A 23466-nucleotide genomic window follows, 5' to 3' on the forward strand; every position below is an offset into this window, starting at 1 on the left:
TCCTCTCTCTTTCTCTCCCTTACTCCATCATTCTCTCCCCTTCACTCTCTCCTTCTCTCTCCCCCTCACTCCCTCCTTCTCTCTCCCCCTCACTCCCTCCTTCTCTCTCCCCCTCACTCCCTCCTCTCCCCCTCACTCCCTCCTCTCCCCCACACTCCCTCCTATCACTCACTCCCTCACTCACTCCTCTTGCTCCCTCCTACTCTCTCTCCCTCCCTCACTCACTCCCTCCTTCTCTCTCTCACTCCCTCACTCCCTCCTTCTCTCTCTCACTCCCTCCTTCTCTCTCTCACTCCCTCATTCTCTCTCTCACTCCCTCCTCTCCCTCACTCCCTCCTTCTCTCCCTCACTCCCTCCTTCTCTCCCTCACTCCCTCCCTCACTCACTCCTCTCCCTCTTCCTCTCTCCCACCCCCTCTCTCTCTCTCAACTCCTCTCCCTCACTCCCTCCTCTATCCCCCTCACTCCCTCCTTCTCTCCCCCTCACTCCCTCCTTCTCTCCCCCTCACTCCCTCCTTCTCTCCCCCTCACTCCCTCCTTCTCTCCCCCTCACTCCCTCCTTCTCTCCCCCTCACTCCCTCCTTCTCTCCCTCACTCCTTCCTTCTCTCCCTCACTCACTCCTCTCCCTCTTCCTCTCTCCCACCCCCTCTCTCTCTCTCAACTCCTCTCCCTCACTCCCTCCTCTATCCCCCTCACTCCCTCCTTCTCTCCCCCTCACTCCCTCCTTCTCTCCCCCTCACTCCCTCCTTCTCTCCCCCTCACTCCCTCCTTCTCTCCCTCTTTCACCTCCACTCTCTCCCTCTTTCACCTCCACTCTCTCCCTCTTTCACCTCCACTCTCTCCCTCTTTCACCTCCACTCTCTCCCTCTTTCACCTCCACTCTCTCCCTCTTTCACCTCCACTCTCCCCTCCCCCCTCTCCTCTCCATCCCTCCTCTCCCTCCCTCACTCACTCCCCCCTTCTCTCTCTCTCCCTCACTCACTCACTCCTTCTCTCTCTCTCCCTCCTCTCTCATTCTCTCCCTCACACACTCCCTCGTCTCTCTTTCTCTCCCTCATTCACTCCCTCCTCTCTCTTTCTCTCCCTTACTCCATCCTTCTCTCCCCCTCACTCCCTCCTTCTCTCACTCACTCACTCCTCTCTCCCCTTCTCCTCTCTCTCCCTCACTCCCTCCTCCTCTCTCTCCCTCCCTCTCTCCTTCTCTCTCACTCCCTCACACCCTCCTTCTCTCTCTCTCCCTCCCTCATTCCCTCATCCTCTCTCTCCCTCACTCCCTCCTTCCTTCTCTCTCTCCCTCCTCTCTCCCTCACTCCCTCCTTCTCTCCCTCACTCCCTCCCTCACTCCTCTCTCCCTCACTCCCTCCTCTCTCCCTCACTCTCACCTCCATTCCCTCCTCCCTCTTTCACCTCCTCTCTCTCCCTCCCCTTCTCCATCCCTCCTCTCCCTCCCTCACTCCCCCCTTCTCTCTCCCTCTCACCTCCACTCCCTCCCCCTCTCTCTCCCTCACTCCTCTCTCCCTTTTTCACCTCCTCTCTCTCTCCCTCCCCCCTCTCCTCTCCTCTCCATCCCTCCTCTCCCTCCCTCACAGCCCCCCTTCTCTCTCTCTCCCTCCCTCACTCACTCCTTCTCTCTCCTCTCTTTCACTCCCTCCTCTCTCTCTCTCTCTCTCTCCCTTACTCCATCCTTCTCTCCCCCTCACTCTCTCCTTCTCTCTCCCCCTTACTCCCTCCTCTCACTCACTCCTCTCTCTCCCTCCTCATCTCTCCCTCCCTCCCTCCTCCTCTCTCGCCCTCCCTCACTCCCTCATTCTCTCTCTCACACCCTCCTCCTCTCTCTCCCTCCCTCACTCCCTCCTTCTCTCTCTCACGCCCTCCTTCTCTCTCTCACTCCCTCACACCCTCCTTCTCTCTCTCACTCCCTCACACCCGCCTTCTCTCTCTCACTCCCTCACACCCTCCTTCTCTCTCTCTCTCCCTCTCCCTCCCGCTCTCCTCTCCTCTCCATCCCTCCTCTCCCTCCCTCACAGCCCCCCTTCTCTCTCTCCCTCACTCACTCACTCACTCACTCACTCACTCCTTCTCTCTCTCTCCTCTCTTTCACTCCCTCCTCTCTCTTTCTCTCCCTCATTCACTCCCTCCTCTCTCTTTCTCTCCATTACTCCATCCTTCTCTCCCCCTCACTCTCTCCTTCTCTCTCCCCCTCACTCCCTCCTCTCCCCCTCACTCCCTCCCTCACTCCTTCTCACTCTCACTCCCTCACACCCTCCTTCTCTCTCTCTCTCCCTCCCTCATTCCACCCTCCTCTCTCTCCCTCACTCCCTCCTTCTCTCCCTCTCCCCTACTCCCTCCCTCCTTCTCTCCCCCTCACTCCCTCCTCTCCCTCTTCCTCTCCCACCCCCCCTCTCTCTCTCTTCCTCTCCCACCCCATCTCTCTCTCTCTCTCTCCTCTCCCTCATCTCTCCCTCCCTCCCCCTCACTCCCTCCGTCTCTCCCCCTCACTCCCTCCATCTCTCCCCCTCACTCCCTCCTTCTCTCCCTCACTCCCTCACTCACTCCTCTCCCTCCCACCTCCTCTCCTCCCTCCCTCTCTCCCCCTCACTCCCTCCTCCTCTCCCCCTCACTCCCTCCTCTCCCCTCACTCCCTCCTTCTCTTCCTCACTCCTCTCTCCCTCTTTCACCTCCACTCCCTCCCTCCCTCCTCTCTCCCTCTTTCACCTCCTCTCTCCCTCCCTCCCTCCCTCCCCTCCCTCCTCTCTCTCTCTCTCTCTCCCACCTCCCTCCCTCCCTCCTCTCCTCTCCTCCTCTCCTCCTCTCCTCTCCTCTCCCCGTCACTCCCTCCTTCTTTCTGTCTCTCCCTCCCTCCTCCTCTCTCTCCATCGCTCTCTGTCTGTATGGAGATGGATTAAATCAGTTGGTGTAGGTGTTAATAACTCTGACAACATTTAGTGCTTTTACACCCGGGCTGAATATTTCATTCTGAGCCGCGTGTTGCACCACTCACTCTCCATGAGCCCCTGTCACTTCAATCTGGGCACGTGGGGGCTGACTGGTGCAGGCAGGCAGGCACCTCCTCCTCCACTACCTTAGACAGCTATCTTTCACACAACTGTCAGCGGTGTGACTGCCTGCCTGTGTCTGTCTGTCTTCCTGTTTGTCAAGAGCCCTGTAACCCTCCTCTTGCCTCACCTCCCTTCATCTCATCTCCCTCCTCTCCTATTTCCTTTCCTCTGCACTCTTTCTCTTCTCCCCTCCTCCACTCGCCCTCCTCTCCTCTAATCTCCTCTACTCGCTGTCCTCTACCCTAGAATCAACCAGGGTGGAGTGGACGGTAACAGACATGACATTTGCGTCCGCCACACCCCACCAGAGGATATACGAGTGGCTAACGTGTTTCCTGACTGTACCCCCATTAGATGTGACCCATCAAAAAGGTTTGTGAGAATGGTGTTATTTCCTGTCCAGGAGCACGGTTGGCGAGGAATGCGTGCGACGCCGAACACAGCTCGTTAGCTCATTGACACGTCTGATTGGCTGATAGGGAAATGACTTCATATTTGCACAGGCTGAGCTGGCCTCCAGACTTACATTTTCACATGTCAGATATGTATCCAGTGCTGTGTTGGCTTTCCCTGTCGGGGGTAGCTGTCCTTCTTGTACTGTATCAGTTTACAATAAAGTGTGTGTGTAAGATGCTATGGATATACTGTATCTAACAATACAAAAACATTTTTGCAGAATGTTAATATTAAATTGGCTGGATAATGACCAGTGTAAATGTACTGTACATTGCAACATACAGTGCCCTCCGTAATTATTGGGACAGTGAAGCATTTTTTCTTATTTTGGCTCTATAGTCCAAACGTTTGGATTTGAAATCAAACAATCCTGAATGAATGGTGAATAATGATGAGTGAGAAAGTTAGAGGCATAAATATCATACACCCCCCTCCCAAAATGCTAACCTCCCTGTTGTTGTAATGGTGAGAGGTTAGCATGTCTTGGGGGTATGATATAAAATGCTACCCTCCCCTGTTATTGTAATGGTGAGAGGTTAGCATGTCTTGGGGGTATGATATAAAATGCTACCCTCCCCTGTTATTGTAATGGTGAGAGGTTAGCATGTCTTGGGGGTATGATATAAAATGCTAACCTCCCCTGTTATTGTAATGGTGAGAGGTTAGCATGTCTTGGGGGTATGATATAAAATGCTACCCTCCCCTGTTATTGTAATGGTGAGAGGTTAGCATGTCTTGGGGGTATGATATAAAATGCTACCCTCCCCTGTTATTGTAATGGTGAGAGGTTTGCATGTCTTGGGGGTATGATATTTGTCTGTCTGTAACTTTCTCACTCATCATTATTCAATTTCATTCAGGATTATCTGTAATCATGGTAGCATCCACATGACTGTACAAGTGATTAGAAACGTATTGTATTTCTATTTACAAAAAAAAATGACTCCAAAATGACCATACATTAGTTACCACTCATTTCTATTGGGCACAAAATAATCTGAAACACAACCAAAACGGCAAATGAAATGCATCCAAGGATTTGTAGAGTCACAAGCTTGATGTAGTCATTCCATGCTATGAATACGTGACCAAATACTAAATGTTTTACTACTTTAATACAGTGAATTTGTGCCAATACTTTTGGTCCCCTAACATGGGGGGACTATGCAAAAAAAGTGCTGTAATTTCTAAACGGTTCACCTGATGTGGAGGAAAATACCCTCAAATTAAAGCTGACAGTCTGCACTTTAACTTCATAGTCATTGTTTGATTTGAAATCCAAACGTTTGGAGTACAGAACCAAAAGAGGAAGAAATGCTTTACTGTCCCAATAATTACAGAGGGCACTGTATTTGCATTTAATTGCCTTCTCTAAAGAAAAGGCCTCACTGTACAGTAGCCTAGGCAATAAGAGACAGCCCATATCAGAAGAGAAATTGCCCTCTCTCTCTCTCCCTCAGTGTATATTTCAAACAGAGTTGAGTTATTCCAGTGCATCGTTCAGCAGTCGCTAGCTTGGGATGTGTGCTCCCCCAATCCCTCTCCAGCAGGCTATGAAGGCAGCCTCTCGCTTTGAAAATTCTACCCATCATGCAAACTGACAAAGGCATGATTTTCAAAAACCCACAGCCAATCTGTTGATCATTATTTATTTACAAAGGCCTTCAGGCAGCAAGTCCTGTAAAAACCAGACTTGATATGGTATACACTCTCTCGGTCTCTCGCTAGCTCGCTCTCTTTTATTCCCCTCCTTGCTTGTAGAGTAAAGTGTCCCTAAGGCTACCTCAAACAATCACTTTTCATTGCACATAAAATCCAACTTGTAAAGCTTATTTAATATATATGGTATCATATATTGACAGGGGCTGTGGGGGGAGGGGAGGGGAGGTGGGCGTTGTGGTCGGCGCTGGGTAATTTGATGTTTTGCTGAGGGCTATGACTTGAAAAAGCCTACACCTAGAACAGAGGACCTGTCATCCGCACCCCCAAGAGCCAGCCGAATACACAAGCAGCCCTAAAGCAGAGACAACTTTGACACCGCTTTGAAGCGTTTTTAAAACCAAGTAAATAACTCCCAAGAATTATTATCACTGTAAGATCAAAGCGGAGATGCATATATTACATGGCAAACGGGGACCATCTCCTCAGCAGAGGAGAGAACGAGAGAAGGTTTATTGCTTTAAGTTAGGAAACAAAAACTAAGGAGCCATATAAACTAGCAGTTAGCTGGAAGCGTGCCAATTCCTCTTTCGTTTGTATCAGTTTCCTCTTTTTAAACCCCCTAAGGTCAATGTCCGCGCCCCCGCTGAAATCTTATTAGCATCATTAAAAAATCCCCATCAAAATCTGTCAGTTTAAGCGAGAGATGTCGACCTTCAGCATCTGAGGTGAAAGGTGGCAGGGCTAGAGCAGTGTTTGCCAGACCATGAGAAATCATGAAAATAGGTCTTCTCGTGAAAACGTCTGTAGCGTCCGAACGGTTTGGCCTACAAAATATTATGACCCCTCTATGGAAAGACAAGACTCTCACGGTCACGTACATGTTTTGCTCCAGAATGTCCACAAGCCTCACAAGGCTAGTCTGAATGTAGCCGGGTACCAGTTAAAAAAATGAATGTAAATACAGTGCATTCGGAAAGTATTCAGACCCCTTGACTTTTTCCACATTTTGTTACGTTACAGCGTTATTCTAAAATTGATTAAAAAATATTGAATCCTAAGAAATCTACACACAATACCCCATAATGACATGCGAAAACAGGTTTTTAGAAATGTTTGCAAATGTATAAAAATATATTTACATAAGTATTCAGAACCTTTGCTATGAGACACATAATTGAGCTCAGGTGCATCCTGTTTTCATTGATCATCCTTGAGATGTTTCTACAACTTGATTGGAGTTCACCTTTGGTAAATTCAATTGATTGGACATGATTTGGAAAGGCACACACCTGTCTATATAAGGTCCCACAGTTGACACTGCATGTCAGAGCAAACACCAAGCCATGAGGTCAAAGGAATTGTCCGTAGAGCTCCGAGACAGCATTGGGTCGAGGCACAGATCTGGGGAAGGCTACCAAAACATTTCTGCAGCATTGAAGGTCCCCAAGAACACAGTGGTCTCCATCATCCTTAAATGGAAGAAGTTTGGGACCACCAAGACTCTTCCTAGAGCTGTCCGCCCTGCCAAACTTAGCAATCGGGGGAGAAGGGCTTGGGTCAGGGAGGTGACCAAGAACCCGATGGTCACTCTGACAGAGCTCTAAAGTTCCTCTGTGGAGATGGGACAAACTTCCAGAAGCCCAACCATCACTGCAGCACTCCACCACTCAGGCCTTCATGGTAGAGTGGTCAGACGGAAGCCACTCCTCAGTAAAAGGCACATGACAGCCCTCTTGGAGTTTGCCTAAAGGACTCTTTAGATTCTCTGGTCTGATGAAACCAAGATTGAACTCTTTGGCCTGAATGCCAAGCATCTCGTCTGGAGGAAACCTGGCACCAACCCTACGGTGAAGCATGGTGGTGGCAGCATCATGCTGTGGGGATGTTTTTCAGCAGCAGGTACTGGGGAGACTAGTCAGGATCGAGGCAAAGATAAACAGAGAAAAGTACAGAGAGATCCTTGATGAAAACCTGCTGCAGAATGCTCAGGACCTCAGACTGGTGTTAAAGGTTCACCTTCCAACAGGACAACAACCCTAAGCACACAGCCAAGACAACGCAGGAGTGGCTTTGGGACAAGTCTCTGAATGTCCTTGAGTGGCCCAGCCAGAGCCCGGACTTGAACCCGATCGAATACCTCTGGAGAGACTTGAAAATAGCTGTGCAGCAACGCTCCCCATCCAACCTGACAGAGCTTGAGAGGATCTGCAGAGAGGAATGGGAGAAACTCTCCAAATACAGGTGTACCAAGCTTGTAGCGTCATACCCAAGAAGACTCTGTGCTGTAATCACTGCCAAAGGTGCTTCAACAAAGTACTGAGAAAAGGGTCTAAATACTTATGTAAATGTGATATTTCAGTTTTTATACATTTGCAATATATTATACATTTGTATAAAAAAACAGTTTTTGCTTTGTCAGTACGGGGTATTGTGTGTTGATTGATAAGGGGGGACTGTTCACCCATGTATGAAAGCCCCCCCCCCCCCCCCCTCCCCCGACTTAGAGGGTTTTAAACAAGTGGACAAGTAGTACATACAATAATACAAAGGACTTCTTTGGATGCTGTTCAAAGGTGCTCTAAGGGGACCTAGTAACAACTCTGTCACACTAAGCACACTAAAGGATTCGATTTAGTTTTGCAGAGAACATACAGTACACAGAAAAATATCCTATAAACTAAAAAACAATGTTTAAATGAACAGCACCACCCTTTCTAGCACTTGACACAAAGATATGAGAAAACAATAACTTTTGTGAGAAGAAATTTGCAAACATAATTATAGAATCTTTCACCCACTTGTGAGTGAAAGATAGTTCTGAAACAGTCATCTGATAGAGAAAAGCACATATATTTTACTGTATGCTGTAGCTTTCATTGTACTTTTAATACATTTCAAGACACGTTTTTTTCAAGATCGAATGGTATATAATGCCTTAAATATATGCTCTTCAGCTCCAAACATTTTGTGACTTGTATGACAAAAAATACACAGCACCATTAGGAGATGTCTATTGTATATTTATAAGACACAGGGGCCTTACAATCACTCATTTAAAATGGAGTGGAACTACGCTGTGACCCTGTTCTCTCCCATCTTCACCACTGTGCTTCCACCCTGCCACCCCGATTGGACAGCCTCCCCTCTCTCTCTGCATTTTCACGCTGTCGCGTTCCTACCGCTGTCTCTCTCCTCCCGCACAAAAAACGAAACCCTTTTATCTTTCAAAATCAATTAACTGCAATTTAATTCCAGAGGACAGGATAAAGGGAAGGTAATACTGCAAATTCATTTTTGATTGCGATGATACATCTCGCATATGGCCTTAAGTAGCAGAAACAGTAGTCGTAAGGGTTCCCACAATAGATCCCACTGCCCCGGGGCAGAGGAACCACGGGGAGGACTCTGATTGGTTGCTGGTGTCGTTAGTGCCAGTGTTGTTTAAGGACTACATGTGGACGGGACTGGAGGGGGGGTGAAGGGGTGACAGATGACACTTTAAAGCCAGATGATTTGTTTTTCAAAAAGCTCCTCCTCTCACAGACTCTGTCTTTCATGACAGAAATATTTCAGCTCTGTCATTACCCACTGTCTGACAGCATGCCAGTCTAAACACCCAAGCCGTCCTCTCCTTTTCGCACTCTCACTTTCTTCCCCCTCTCCTCTCTCAATCATTCGCTCGCACCCCCCCCCCCCCCCCCCCCCTTCTTGGCTCCCTCCTCCAACCATCCAACCACCACCATCTACCCGTCTTGACTTCTCCCACCTCTCACTCTGACTTTCTTACTCTCCTCCTTATTTGTTCCCCGCTTCCCCACCCTCACACTTCCTCTCTATCTTTCTGTTTGAAGCATCAAATCAATGTCTTACCTCATCATTTTGGGCGAGTTGTTGGGTGAGTTTCGCATGCCTCCGTTCCGCTGCTTTTTTTTGGGCGACAGAGTTGACGGGTGCTCATCTTCAACTGCAAACACATGCAAAGAGTGTCAGGCTACGGACAGACGGGGAGGTTAATGTGAGCCAGAACTGACACGTCAAAGAACACCAAAGCCAACACTCAATCAATCAACCATAGCAAAAAAAATAAACACCAACAACAACAACCATAAATATGTCAGAGTCAGAGAGAAGACCGTCAGAAAGAAAACAAATTAGTTAGTAGCGGACAAAGGTCAATTTGAGAAATGCAGGAGAAAAAAAAAACACGAAGAGAAAAACCACCTAGTAAGATCTGACAAATTCGCCATCGGCTCACTCCGCCAAGCCCAACCCCTTTGGTTCTGTTCTTCTGGACTGGCTTCTATACAGTAGGACTGGATCACTTTAGATCCAGTATGTCTTTAGATCCAGTGGCAATCTTTGGATCCAGTCTAGTCTGCGTGTGGTTGGACCAGCAGCAGTCTGCATCAGTGTGCCAATGCTTTCCAAGGCCAGCCAATACAGGCCATGTGACTAGGACAGACTGTCATTGTCAGTAGGCCATGGTGGACAAAAGCAATGACAGAGAGACAGACACAGAGAGAGATAGAGAGAGAGAGACAGAGAGATACAGAGAGACAGAGAGAGAGAGAAAGACAGATAAAGACAGAGAGAGAGAGACAGAGAGACAGAGAGACACAGAGACAGAGACAGAGAGAGAGAGAGAGAGAGAGAGAGAGAGAGAGAGAGAATGGTTCTGTGCAATTTGGTTGTTTTGAATGAATGACTAATGTGGCAGACCCCCTCCTCATCATTCCAGCTCAAGATATGGATAGGGTTTAAAAATTCCAGTAACTTTCCCCAAAATTCCCAGGTTTTCCAGGAATCCTGGGTTGGAAGATTCCCAGAATCAGGAGAGAATAAAAGGAAATCTGGAATCCTCCTACCAATTTTGGGATAGTTACCGCAATTTTCCAACCCTAGCTACAAAGCACAATGGCTCTTCTATAGGTCTAAGCTCCATGCCACGAGCACTCAGCCAATCAGGACTGCACGAGCATTCCAGAGTAGCCAATCACATGCCCAACCAGCACTCCAAACAGGACATGATTGAGTAGCCTAGCATTAACCAAGCATTATAGTAGCTATATGAAGGTCAAAACAACCCATAGAACTTTAAAATAACAGAAATATCTGAAAAAATTACTTGCAAACACTCAGTAATCTAGGATATATGCATTATTATGAACCTAAGTTTTAAAGATACTTAAGGAACGAACTTGCTGAGCAAAGCTTTAAAATTAATACTTTTATTTTATCATTCTTTCTCTCCGGCCACCGCAATAAAGTCAGGCAGCACAGTGAAGTTTTAGATTAGCTTGATCTGATAGAAGTTTATTTTCCTCTCAGCTATTCCTCACTCTGCAGGAGATTAAAACTTTTCTCCCAACACAGACAGACAGAAGATAAAAACACAGCTAGAGAGAAATCCAGTAACCTACTAAAGACTTCCAGTTTAGCTAACACCAGTCTGATCTTTTCTACCATCTGTTTGTGAGTTCCAAGGGCTTTAAGAGTCAGACACCCAAGCACTCTTTTTATCCACAGCACACAAATGCCAAAGCCACTGTCACTTCAAACACTGTATTAGTGCTTTGGTTAGAAATCAATACCACAGCATGATATTAATGCAAATCAATGTTGCGTTGCTGCAAGCGTTGAATGCTGCGAGCACTGAGGACATTTCATTACCGTCTGAGCATCCCTTCTAGACTTTCACCTAATTGCACTAATAAAAGGTAAAAATGCGACTTTGGCTCCTAAGAAAATGCCATTCTCTGACATTTCCACTTCGCAAATGTGGACATCCTGAATAGCTAATATCACAAGAAAGCGCTTTCCACTTTACAACCGCATCTCTCTCTAGTCTAATCCACTTTGTGAAAATATCACAGAATAAAATATTTCCCTTCATTGGCTTATTGTTCTATATTAGTGGATACATCAAGGCTCATATCTCTGGGCCTAGCTTTTTCATGTCCTTGGCCTTGTGGTAGATCAGTTCTGTTAAAACGAGTGTGATTTAAGCACAGCAACAAAACTGAGATAATCAACAATGAAACAACATGTTCTGCACTGCAGCCATGGGGATCCCAGCTTGTGTGTGACTGTTACTGTACCAATGACATTACGGTACAATGAAAACTAAACTGCTATCTACAACACATTGATACAGCAGACTGTTGTTGGCTCAATGTTCAGGGAGCAATTCCCCTATCACCACATCACTTAAATATAATAACAATTAAATCAAAACTATGCAAACTTCTCAGGGTATTTATAAAAATGCAATAAAACAGTAACAGATTGAATACATTTCTCAATTTGCAGGTGGACTAATGACTACGTGTTCTATCGCTACGCCAGGTACCAATAACCCTACAAACACATCCACTAGTCCTACTACACAGCAGCCACACACACAGCACTGGGTGTTGCATTAGTGAGCGTATGGGAGCTGCCTTCATGCAAAGCAGCAGCAGTGGTGCCGGCGGTGGTGGGATTTACAACTAGCAGCAGCATCTAGCAGCAGCATCTAGCAGCAGCATCTAGCAGCAGCATCTAGCAGCAGCTCAGTGAAACCTGCATGCAGGCAGGCGACGGACGCAGGGTGACAGTACAGGACAGTACAGGGTGTTAGGGGCTGACAGGGACTGATGCATCCTGCTAAGGGGGACAACCTACAGGCCCTGCTGCTGTGGCCGTGCAGAGATGCGTTACTGGGGTGGTAACAGTATTTCACCGGCAGGCTGCGGGCCCGGTTCAGCCTGCTCTGTTCGGCCAGGGCCCTGCCCGCCGTGTCCCCCCTGCCGGGGCCTGAGATACTGAGGCGGAACCCCCCATGGGGCCCAAGACCCAGCCCCACCCCTGGAGGAAGCAGGCTTCCTTTGCGGTTATTAACGAGGGGTACGGCGGTGACCTCTCCCTGGGGGACCGGGGGGTCCTGGTGGAGGGAGGGGCGAGGCAGTGCTTGGGGGCGCATGGCATTAGAGGTGATGGTGGAGGGCGGCGAGGTGCAGTTGGCAATTTTTATCGATCGGTTTTGTAAAGATGATCTAACTTCATCCTTCACTGTCAAACAATGGAGAATAAACAGAGTGAAAAAGATAAGCTGGGGAGAATGAGGTTCCTAGATAAATAGAATGGCAATGGTATTTACTTTACAATTTATCTTGTGCCGTGAAATATTAAATTGAATGCAGCTTGTGTTAAAAAAATCTAGATGTTATTATATTCATCAGATTTATACATTTTATGATAAATGTTATGGATTACATTTCTGCTTATTTTTTTTTAAACATGTACAGTAAACATGCTAATACGCAATTGCAAACACTGACACAAAATAAATCATTATTAAAACAATCTTCTATAAATTATTAATAATTTCCCCTGCATGTGAATGAATCACTAAATATTTTAAGGGGAAAAAGTTAATGTGAATTTCATTGTTGGACCATTTATTTCCCCCTTGAAGATGACTTGAGAAGGGTCTGTATGTGTGCCATGAAAGCAGCCATCATTTTCTCGGTAATTGACGATGACACCTCGGTTTTACTTAGCACCACTTAGGCACTTGGCCGACGCTTAAAATAAAATGTTCAATATGACATTTGCTTTGCCATTCCTAATAAACATGAATTAATTAAAAGCTTTTTCTGCTTTTTTCTCCCTCCCTTTCCATTTTACTACACAGCGTGTTAGAACAAAGCAGTAACACAGCCTGTCTGAAAATAGTCAGGCCAAATTACTTTCCAAACCCCTCTATAGGCAAATGTAGAGGACGTATCCCCATAATACTCTTACAGTATTGGTAGATGGAAATTCACATTTTAAAACCACAGTGGAATGATTTCTATTAGAATTTTTCTCGGAACACACAAAGAAGAGAGGAAAAGAAAAGAATGGAGAGGTACAAAAAGTAAAGCAAAAAAAGAAAGGAGAAAAAGAGGAAAAGAGGAGGGAAAGAGGATAAGAAAGGGAGGTAAACCAAATAGCTGGTCTTCAAAGCAGAGGAGCGCAGGGGAAGTGTTCTCTTGTCCTCCTGCTGGTTAGTCGGTTGGTACAGTAGGTTGTTAGGTTGTTGTATGTGTCGTGGTCTTGGCCCCCCAGGGCGCTAAACAGAGGTTTATCCCAGCCGTCAGCTGCCTCCTTGATTTACGGAGCGCCACCGATAGCTCCTGGATTCATCTGGCCCTTGTCAAACACGCGCAGCATTAGAGCACGTTCACACACCCTGGCAGGTCCACTGTTCACTCAGAACAGCCCAGACGGCAACTGTCCCTACCAGAAATGCTAATCACAAGACGGGGCGATCACGCATGCAAGCCCCCATCAGGGTCCTACGCAAATCACAGATAGGAAAAGACAGCAGGGAGAATACTGTTGAAGATATTGTGTGTATTAATATTAGGGTACCGGTGCTGGATAGTACATTGGTATCATAGTATTTTGGGGTATTTTTTGCTATGTAACATTATGAATTATTATGGTTTGTATTACTAGCATTTCTGTATTATTAATATTATTTTAGAATATTGTTAGCATTAATATTATCATTACAGCTATTTTTTGTTATGGTATCATACAGTACTTCTGTAGTTATGATAAACACAGAAAGCAGTGTATTATACAGTAAGCATCTGAAATGGTTATTAAAATGTAGGATAAAAAAAATGGAAAAAAATAATGTTATAACAAACAAACAGCATGGAACATTCACACTATCTATATGAAACAGGACAGAAATGAGTACATTTGGTCAATACTATACTTTATACTGAGAGATTTACCTAAATTGCAATCTGCTTTGAACCGAACGCCGGTCTCTTTTTGACTTCCCGTTATCCCTGGTGTTGTCGCGCCCTCTGCTGCTAGACGCAGCACAATACAAACACAACTGTATTGGTCTGAACATAACGTCATCAAGAACAAGAGCATGGATCTTAAATCAATTATTACAAATATACTGTATGTTCAGTATATATAAAGGACATATGTTATACAGTTAGGGAGGCATCTGTTTTGTACTGAATTAGCTAGGTCAATTAGTGAGAATATAGTGAAGTTATCTATGCATTTCTGATGTAAGAAGTAAGGGGGGCTTATAAAATGACAGACATGAGATTGATTCATTTACACATCATCACTGGGGACAAACTCTGTTATTATTGTCAAGGAACACTGCATCAATTCACATCATGTACAGCAGAGATTTTAAGATGGTAGCTTTGCGTTCTAGAACTAAAGGGGAGAACAAAAACCAAAACAAAGCATTGTATTAATACTTGGGGGGGGGGGGGGGGGTGATATGGCGAGGGGACTACAGTATTATAGGTCTAAACACGAGGAGGGGTTTGGGTGGGGGTGGTCGCAGAAGCAAGGATGGGAGGGACAGAGAAACACACTTACGTGATCTGACATATCCATTATACTTATATTTGGCTGAGGAGAAGTGCAAGAGACAAATGACAGGTTACATGGAGGAAGAGAGTGGTGATGATCATGATGAGAGTGACGGACAGACAGACAGAAAAGACAAACAGAACTGAGAGACAGACAGACATCATAGACAGACATCATAGACAGACATCCCAGACAGACATCCCAGACAGACAGATATCAGACAGACATCACAGACAGACATCACAGACAGACATCATAGACAGACAGATATCAGACAGACATCACAGAAAATAGAGATCAAATTATTTAAGATGGATGTAAAATGAAGTAAAAAGAAAATGGTAAGACAATGAGTCAGAACTACTTTAAAATACATTGGTGATCGCGCAAAATGTGAGCTGAATGGAGAGAATAGTGCAGAATGGTAAAAGAGGAGGCGATGGATGGGGTGAAGGAGGTGAATGAGAGAGATGGACTGTATGGCCACAGAGAGAGCGAGGTGAAACAGGGGAGGGGATAAAGTTGTGCTTCTGGAAATTGAAACAAAACTGTGGCACTGTGGGATGTTATCAAAATCCTGTTTTGTGGTTAGGAATCATTTTCAGACGAGCTGAATTGAACTCCCCACTCCTAAAGTAGCTCAGCAATGTGCTGAAGTTTTTCCCCTTACATTGAATCTACTCCAATATTTTTTTGTTTTTTGTTGAGCTATCATGGAGCTATCGAGAGTTTTTTTTTAAGAGTATTCAATTAAAAAGTGATCCGGGGAGAGTGGAGAGAGAACGAACAACACACAGAATGGACGGATGAGCCCAGACTACAGACTGAGCAGAACACACACCAAACCCAAACAGAAAGACAGTCACACACACATCTACCCTCTCCCATACCTCCCAATAACACACACACTGAGGGAGGGACAAAGAAACACACACCACCCTCTGGACAGTAGCACCCCTAACCCACCATAGTTACTGAGTCATTCTAAGTTAGCCGTTTCAGAGTATTTCACAGTTCAGAGGAATACATCTTAGATGAAGAAGTGGATATAGTTATTTGTATGAAGGAAACAAGGGAGGGCTCTGGTCAAAAGTAATGCACAATATATAGTAAATAGGGTGCTATTTGGGATGGAGTCAAAGGGAGAATCTCCTTTTCATACTCCTCGTATCCTTCTCAAAACCCATTGGATGAGAAAGACAGAGGTCCCTCTCGTCTGATCTTCTCCTCCAATGGGTTTTGAGAAGGAGGCGAGGAGAGAGGACACGAGGAGTATGCAATGGAGATTTTCCCATAGACTGAGCTAGCTAGACTAGCCCTCCCTGCTCTGCTCTGCCCTGCTCTGTCTTCAACAGTAAAGGTCACAGTGAAGGCCCAGGGCTGCCTTGTGACACACACCCTCAAATAGGGACCCTCGCTGGCCCTGGCATCTGTCGCTATCGATCTACCTGCGTCCGCAGAGGCGGCAGGCTAACTGGCTAGCGTCTGAGGGGTAGCGCGATGGAGGAGCGTGGAGGGCCGCGGAGGGGAGAAGGGGGAACCAAACTTGCCTGGTGGACAGGACCTGTCAGGACAGGTTTCGGTGACGGACCAGCAGAGCCAGGGAAATAAAAATGCTAACATAATTTCCACGTCAGGCTGGATAAGGATCGCCTGCCGCTGAGACACACACACATATACCCATCTCCCTCTAAGTCAGACACAGACTAGCCACAGCCTTATGTCTCTGGTTCACAGCAGACAGCCCAAGCCCTAACCCTCTGGCTCCAGGCCCAAACCGCTTCTCCTGTCCCCAACCCTGCCCAGCAACCCCAACCCAGCTCCAACTTCAGCCTAAACCTCTTCTCCTGACCCTAACCCTGCCCTAAGCAAGCATCCTCAGCCGCCAGACCGGAATCTTTGCCCCAGATGGTCCCCAGAAGTTGACACAAACAACGCCCTGAGAGACCAAAAACAGCGTGTTCCAAAGATAACTACACCTGCACAAGGTTTACTTCCTAGCTGACTCACTGCTCTTACTTAGGAAGAAGCGCCCCCACTTTAGACTTAGACACGGCTATGTCTTCTATTAGCCCGTCCATGTATATTTCAATTGGCAACTCTGCATAATGTGTGGTCTAAATGTAAAGTGCCTCGCAGATTCACTATTCAAGAAGAAACCAGTTGAAAATCAATTTCAGATGTGAATGAAGTCATCGTGGTCAGAGACATCTTATCCACTCTGAAAGAGAAAAACATGGAAAAAGACAGAGGAATTCCAGCGATAGTGATCTCTAACTCACTTTGTTCAGCGAAAAATACGTTTTGTTCAGAGTTAAAGGTGAAATCTGTAATTGAAATAACAAAGTGATTCCCAGCCCCAGTTTTGGTAAACAGCTTAGGGATGGGGCTGGAGAAATGTAACAACTCTCAAATTCATAGACATAGATGCAAGGACTGACCATCCATGATATCAAAATTATTGTATTAACAATGTTATAAAGGTGCAATATGCAGAAATCGTAACACTATTTCCTGGTTGCTAAAATTCTAATAGTTCACCTAATTTCAATTCATGTGACAAAGCAAACAAGTGTAGAGAATCATTGTACTATCTAAACTACTTGGAAATATATTTTAAATAACCAAATATATTGTATTTTCAGCTGTTTGAAGCTGGTGTACAAAATCCAAAGTAAAATACCTTAAGAACGGGAAACATAGAAATAGCACACACAGAACAGATATACTGCTTCTTAGGCTTGCTTTCAATGAGAATGTATATGTGAATTTGGTCGGGTCGCCCAAAACGTTACATATTGTAGCTTTAAGACTATATAGTGTTTGTTTACATTTTCTTTGTTTATAAACATTGGAGTAAAACATGCTTATATTTTTGGTTCTGATGGGGGTATAACAGTTGAACTAAGATCTTCCCTGTGGCTCAGTTGGTAGAGCATGGTGTTTGCAACGCCAGCATGGTGTGTGCAACGCCAGGGTTGTGGGTTCAATTCCCACGGGGGGCCAGTACAAAAACAAAATGCATGAAATTAAATAAAATGTATGTATTCACTACTGTAAGTCGCTCTGGATAAGAGCGTCTGCTAAATGACTAAAATGTAAGCTCATGAGGCATTTATAAATTATATTCTTAAATAATCAATGGGTGCATATCATTAATTTATACATTGAGTGTACAAAACGTTTAAGAACGCCTTCCTAATATTGAGTTGCACCTCTCCCCTTTTGACCTCAGAACAGCCTCAATTCATCGGAGCATTGACTCCACAAGGTGCTGAAACCGTTCCACGGGGATGCTGGCCCATGTTGACGCCAATGCTTCCACGGTTGTGTCAAGTTGGCTGGATGTCCTTTGGGTGGTGGCCCATTCTTGATTCACACGGGAAACCGTTGAGCGTGAAAAACACAGCAGTGTTGCAGTTCTTGACACAACCAGTGCGCACGGCATCTACTACCATACCCCATTCAAAGGCACTTGAATATTTTGTCTTGCTCATTTACCCTCTGAATGGCACACATACACAAAACATGTCTCAATTGTTAAAAATCCTTCTCTAATCTGTCTCCTCCCCTTCATCTACACTGATTGAAGTGGATTTAACAAGTGACATCAATAAGGGATCATAGCTTTCACCTGGATTCACCTGGTCAGTCTATGTCATGGAAAGGTGTTTATAATGTTTTATACACTCAGTGTAAGTCCAAAAATGTATGTAATAACTGTAGATTTCCCCTTTAAAGCAGCAATCAGCGGTTGAAACAATAAAAAAGCGCCGGCCCAACACCATTTTTGTAAAAAGCTGAGGATGGGGCTGGAGAATGTAACCATTTCTCAAATTCATAGAAAGAGCTACGGATGCAAGGATTGACCACTGGCTGAGGGAAATTGATGATAAAAATATTGTCGGAGCTGTTTTGTTAGACTTCTGTGCGGCTTGTGATATTATCGATCATAGTCTGCAGATGGAAAAAAGTATGTGTTATGGCTTTACGCCCCCTGCTATATTGTGGATAAAGAGTTACCTGTCTAACAGAACACAGAGGGTGTTCTTTAATGGAAGCCTCTCCAACATAATCCAGGTAGAATCAGGAATTCCCCAGGGAAGCTGTGTAGGCCCCTTTTTTCAATCTTTACCAATGACATGCCATTGGCCTTGAGTAAAGCCAGTGTGTCTATGTATGTGGATGACTCAACATTATACACGTCAGTTACTACAGCGAGTGAAATCACTGCAACACTTAAAAAGCTGCAGTTAGTTTCATAATGGGTGGCAAGGAATAAGTTAGTCCTAAATATTTCAAAAACTAAAAGCATTGTATTTGGTAAAAATCATTCACTAAACCCTAAACCTCAACTAAATCTTGTAATAAATAATGTAGAAAGCAAGTTGAGGTGACTAAACTGCTTGGAGCAACCCTGGATTGTAAACTGTCATTGTCAAAACATATTGATACAACAGTAGCTAAGATGGGGAGAAGTCTGTCCATAATGAAGTGCTGCTCTGCCTTCTTAACAACAATATAAACATTGCAGGTCCTACAGGCTCTAGTTTTGTCGCACCTGGACTACTGTTCAGTCGTGTGGGCAGTTGCCACAAAAAGGGACCTCTGAAAATTACAATTGGCTCAGAACAGGGCAGCACAGCTGGCCCTTAAATGTACACGGACAGATAACATTAATAATATGCACGTACATCTCTCATAGCTCAAAGTGGAGGAGAGATTGTCTTCATCACTACTTGTTTTTCTAAGAAGTGTTGACATGCTGAATGCACAGAAGTGTCTGTTTAAACTACTAGCACACAGCTCAGACACCCATGCAAACCCCACAAGACATGCCACCGAGGTCTCTTCACAATTGCCAAGTGAACAGACTATGGTAGGCGCACAGAACTATATAGAGCCATGGCTACATGGAACTCTATTCCACATCAGGTAACTGATGCAAGCAGTAGAATCCGATTTAAAAAACAGATAAAAAGATACCTTATGGAACAGCAGGGACTGTGAAGAGACCCACACACAGGCACAGACACACATACACATGATAAGACATGCACTCTACACACAGATAATGTGATAGTAGAGTACTGGCCTGAGGGAACGCACTTAATGTGTTGTGAAAAGTGTCATGAAATGTAATGTCATGTAATATTTTAAATCTTGCTGGACTACAGGAAGAGTAGTGGCTGCCTTGGCTAATGGGGATCCTAAATAAATACAAATACTAAATACCATCCATGATATCAACATTATAGTTTTAATAACCATGTTTTGAGGCAATATGGTGTTCGTTTACATTGTTCACAAACGTAGTAAAACAAGCTTATATTTTGGGTTCTGCTGGGATAGGACAGTTGAACAAAGCTCATGGGGCATTGATACACTTTATTCTTCAAGAATCAATGGGTACATATCAATTTATTAGTCCAAACATGGACGTAGCAACTGCTGATTGCCCCTTTAAAGAGACCAAGAAAGATTTAGTCTTCCATGAAATCCTACGAGGGGCTGAGGGAGGAGAGAGATCAGTAACTACCCTAATAACCAGTAATTGGTGCAGAGGGAGAGTAGCGGCCCACCAACCTACAAGAGGCAAAACCAAACTCATCATCAGCCGGTTGACACTAATCTAGTCTGAGCTCACTCGCAGATGGTGGGAGAATAGTGAGGTGGAAATCATATGGGGCTAATTTCTCCCTTTTCCCCTCTATCCAATCACTGCTATTTCCCCTTCCCTCTATCCAATCACTGCCATCTCTCTTTACCCTCTATCCAATCACTGCTATTTCCCTTTACCACTGTCATCTCCCTTTCCCCTCTCTCCTCTGCCTGGGTCTTCTGATAGGTCAAGACAGCCCTAGAGGAGCAACAGAGGACTTGTTCCCCATGCTTGTGAATGCAGCGCTAACTTGTTCAATCTGTTTCCACTAGCATTGCTACAAGCTCCAAAAATGCTAGCCAGGAGATTCTGGATGATGCTAAATAACCAGCAAACAAAACAAAAAAATGGTTTGAATGAAACACCCTCAGTAAGTTGCAAATAATGTAAAACTTTTTTTTTTTTATCTATCCCTTTAAGGAAAGAACAAAACATGATCTTCTGGGTTCCTGATTACTGAGGAAGAGGAGAAAGTAATCTGATGGGACAAAGATCAAGTCTGGGAAAACAGAGAGGGAGTTACTTAATTTAATCCTGTGGAGTAGCTCGCTACTTAATTACAAGTGAATCCATATATGTTGGCTGGTTGGGGCTGGATGAGTATCATGGCTGAGGGTCACGATCCCAACTGGGTATAACTCAATGCTCATCATATTCATTGTTTTCTTATTGGAAGATTAACTGCTTTCCTAGGATGAAAAGAGATACACAATCAACTGTCAGCAACTACAGACCACAACATTCTGACAGACAGTCATATTATCACATAGGGATCATGTAATAAGCCACGGTGAGAACGTTCAAGGGACACGTGGTGTAAAGCATGAATCGTAGTCTACAGACACTGAGACGATGTAGTCCGGGGTCCCACTGTGACATATCTACATGACTCTGAGACCATCCGCGGGGGACACACAGCCCAAACATGCACCTCCCCACAATTCCAAACCAACACGTCTCCGGTACGTGTCCTCTATTCATTTGAATGTGTTGACAGTTGGAGAAACTGCTTGAGCTGCGCTGAGAATTCGAAAAGTATGAAAGCCAACAGTCCAATATTCTAGAACGCTGCTGTGTGTATACGTACATGTTTTGGACTATGATAAACACTGACATCATCATGACATCATCATGCACAACAGGGTGTGGCCACAAGGGAGGGTGTGATATTGTGAGAGCCAATAAATCACCCTTTGCTAAGCCCAACCCCTCTGGTTACGGTTGCTACCTCGCTCCTAATTGTCCCGGGAAGTCCAATTCCCAATTCAAAGAGAAAACCCCTCACAATGATCTCAAACTGTGTTTTTAATGCACAAAAATTAAATGAAATTAAAATTAAATGAAATTAAACACTGACTACCCCATGCTAATCGGAAGACTTTCGGGAATGTTATGGTGGACTGTCATTACAATTGCTTCACGGGAACCTGGTAAAATTAAGTTTGTACTGTGGCTAGCCACCGGATGGCTCTGAATGCACTGTTAGCATGCAGTCAAAGCTACTAATTAATTTTGGAGCTAAGTAGTGCTGATGTTGACAGCAGTGAGTTATATTAATAATATAGCTAACTTAGCAAGTTAACATACATTTGGAGAATACAAGTTATATTAACTGGCTAGCTAGCTAACTAACGTTAGCAACATTTTCAACGTTGGTCAATGAGCTCTAGCAAGCTAACCAGCTAGCAAACAATGCAACAAAAGTATAATTTCGGCTTCGTAAAAATACTCCAACAGGCACTGCATTTCAGGAATCACAGTCCCAAGTTCCCCTGGCGCACTGTTCAATTATTTAGTCATTTAAACAACTTGGTTTTTTTTATGAACACCCTCCGTTTTGCCATTGCCCTCATTGGCTTCCATACTTTGGAAATGAGAGCTTGTCCATGCTTTGGACTCAAGTTTGGTTAGCGACAGTTGCTATCCACTGGAGCGCTGCAATGAGTTGCCTAAAATTCTGGGATGGGACTTAGCGAAGGGGGAATTGAAGTCTCTGTTGATGTAGGTAGGAGGTCATCCCATTGTGTATGATGATGTCATTTTGTTTAGTAGTGTACCTTTAAGATGAACCCCATTTGATATGCTACATATCTAGATTCTCTATTAATATCGCTCTATGAACATCACTCGAGCATGGCTCTCGTTCCTGCACAAGTCAGTCCTGTGAGCTTGAAATATAATGATCAGGATCAGAACAGAAATACAGTTAGCAAGGAGGTTCCCCTAAAAGCATGGGATGCCGTCATAAACAAAGGAAGAGAAAACGACAACAAAAATAAATGAAAACTGTCATCAAGATATTGCATACAGTCAGAGATAAAGAATCCCTTCAACATAGTCACATTTTATACATAATATACTGTATTAGAAACAATATAATACACCAAACACCAACTGTCTAATAACAGTCACCACACGAGTGCTTGACTGATGTAGCATGCGCTAGCCACAGAGCTAACAGCTGCAGTAGAGCAGCACCACAAAGCAACACCACCACCACCACCCAATACAACCCACAGAAATAATAAGAATAAATATTACTCAAATGAATGATACTACTACTAATAATAATAATAACAATAAATACATTTAAATAAGCCACGTGGACGACTTTACGTATAAAGCACATACAGTACACACATGTATACCTACACTTGAAACACACACACATACAGGGCACACACAACAGACATGTAACAACACGTGTTGGGCGGTATAACTTACAGGCACGTAAAGTGGTTGCGCAATCATGAACAGAGACAGAGGAGAGTGGGTAGGCCCTCTGTAGGGTGTCCATGTTACTATGTACACTGCCTGACATGCAAGAGCAGTCTCGCTCTGAACGGCCGCAATCAAAACAACATGCCAGTTTCATTTGTTTGTAGACGGACATCTTGGCTACAGTCATGTTTTGGGATGAGAGGAAGAGGAAAAGCAGCAGGTTAATGGCAAAAGGAGAAACACTCATGTTGGGAAGCCGGAAGGTTCCCCCATAAAGGAGATAATAAGTGCAAAGCCTTAGATGCCAGCTCTAACTGACTTGAGACCCAACAAAAGACCAGTAATGGGCACCTAAAATGTGAGGGAGCTTCATACAGTGGGGTCCGAAATGATTGAGACTCTTGATAAAGATGAGCAAAAATAACTGTATAAAATACTGTACATTTAAATACTGAGCTATATTGTATGCTTAAAATAATTGGGAAATTATCTTATTTTATACTAATATAATTGCTCAGAGAA

At 44.7% G+C, this 23466-nt stretch overlaps 1 protein-coding gene across 11 annotated transcripts in view; it reads right to left on the reverse strand.

Moving 5' to 3' along the window:
• The window catches only part of kcnma1a (potassium large conductance calcium-activated channel, subfamily M, alpha member 1a), a 268675-nt gene that overhangs the window by 28092 nt on the left and 217117 nt on the right, over positions 1–23466 (reverse strand). For 5 of the 11 annotated variants that reach the window (XM_082976695.1, XM_082976696.1, XM_082976700.1 and 2 more), the window contains exons 19-20: positions 11841–12227; positions 9048–9141 (exon numbers count right to left, since the gene is read on the reverse strand). In XM_082976695.1, coding sequence (XP_082832821.1) covers positions 9048–9141; positions 11841–12227 — 481 coding nt within the window. Of the gene's footprint in view, positions 1–9047; positions 9142–11840; positions 12228–22947; positions 23122–23466 lie in introns of all 11 variants that reach the window. The other 6 variants (XM_082976708.1, XM_014215722.3, XM_045722271.2 and 3 more) reach the window with 2 other exon arrangements.

Source organism: Salmo salar, chromosome 01 (assembly GCF_965601325.2).
Source record: "Salmo salar chromosome 01, fSalSal1, whole genome shotgun sequence".
NCBI classification, from domain to species: Eukaryota; Metazoa; Chordata; class Actinopteri; order Salmoniformes; family Salmonidae; genus Salmo; species Salmo salar.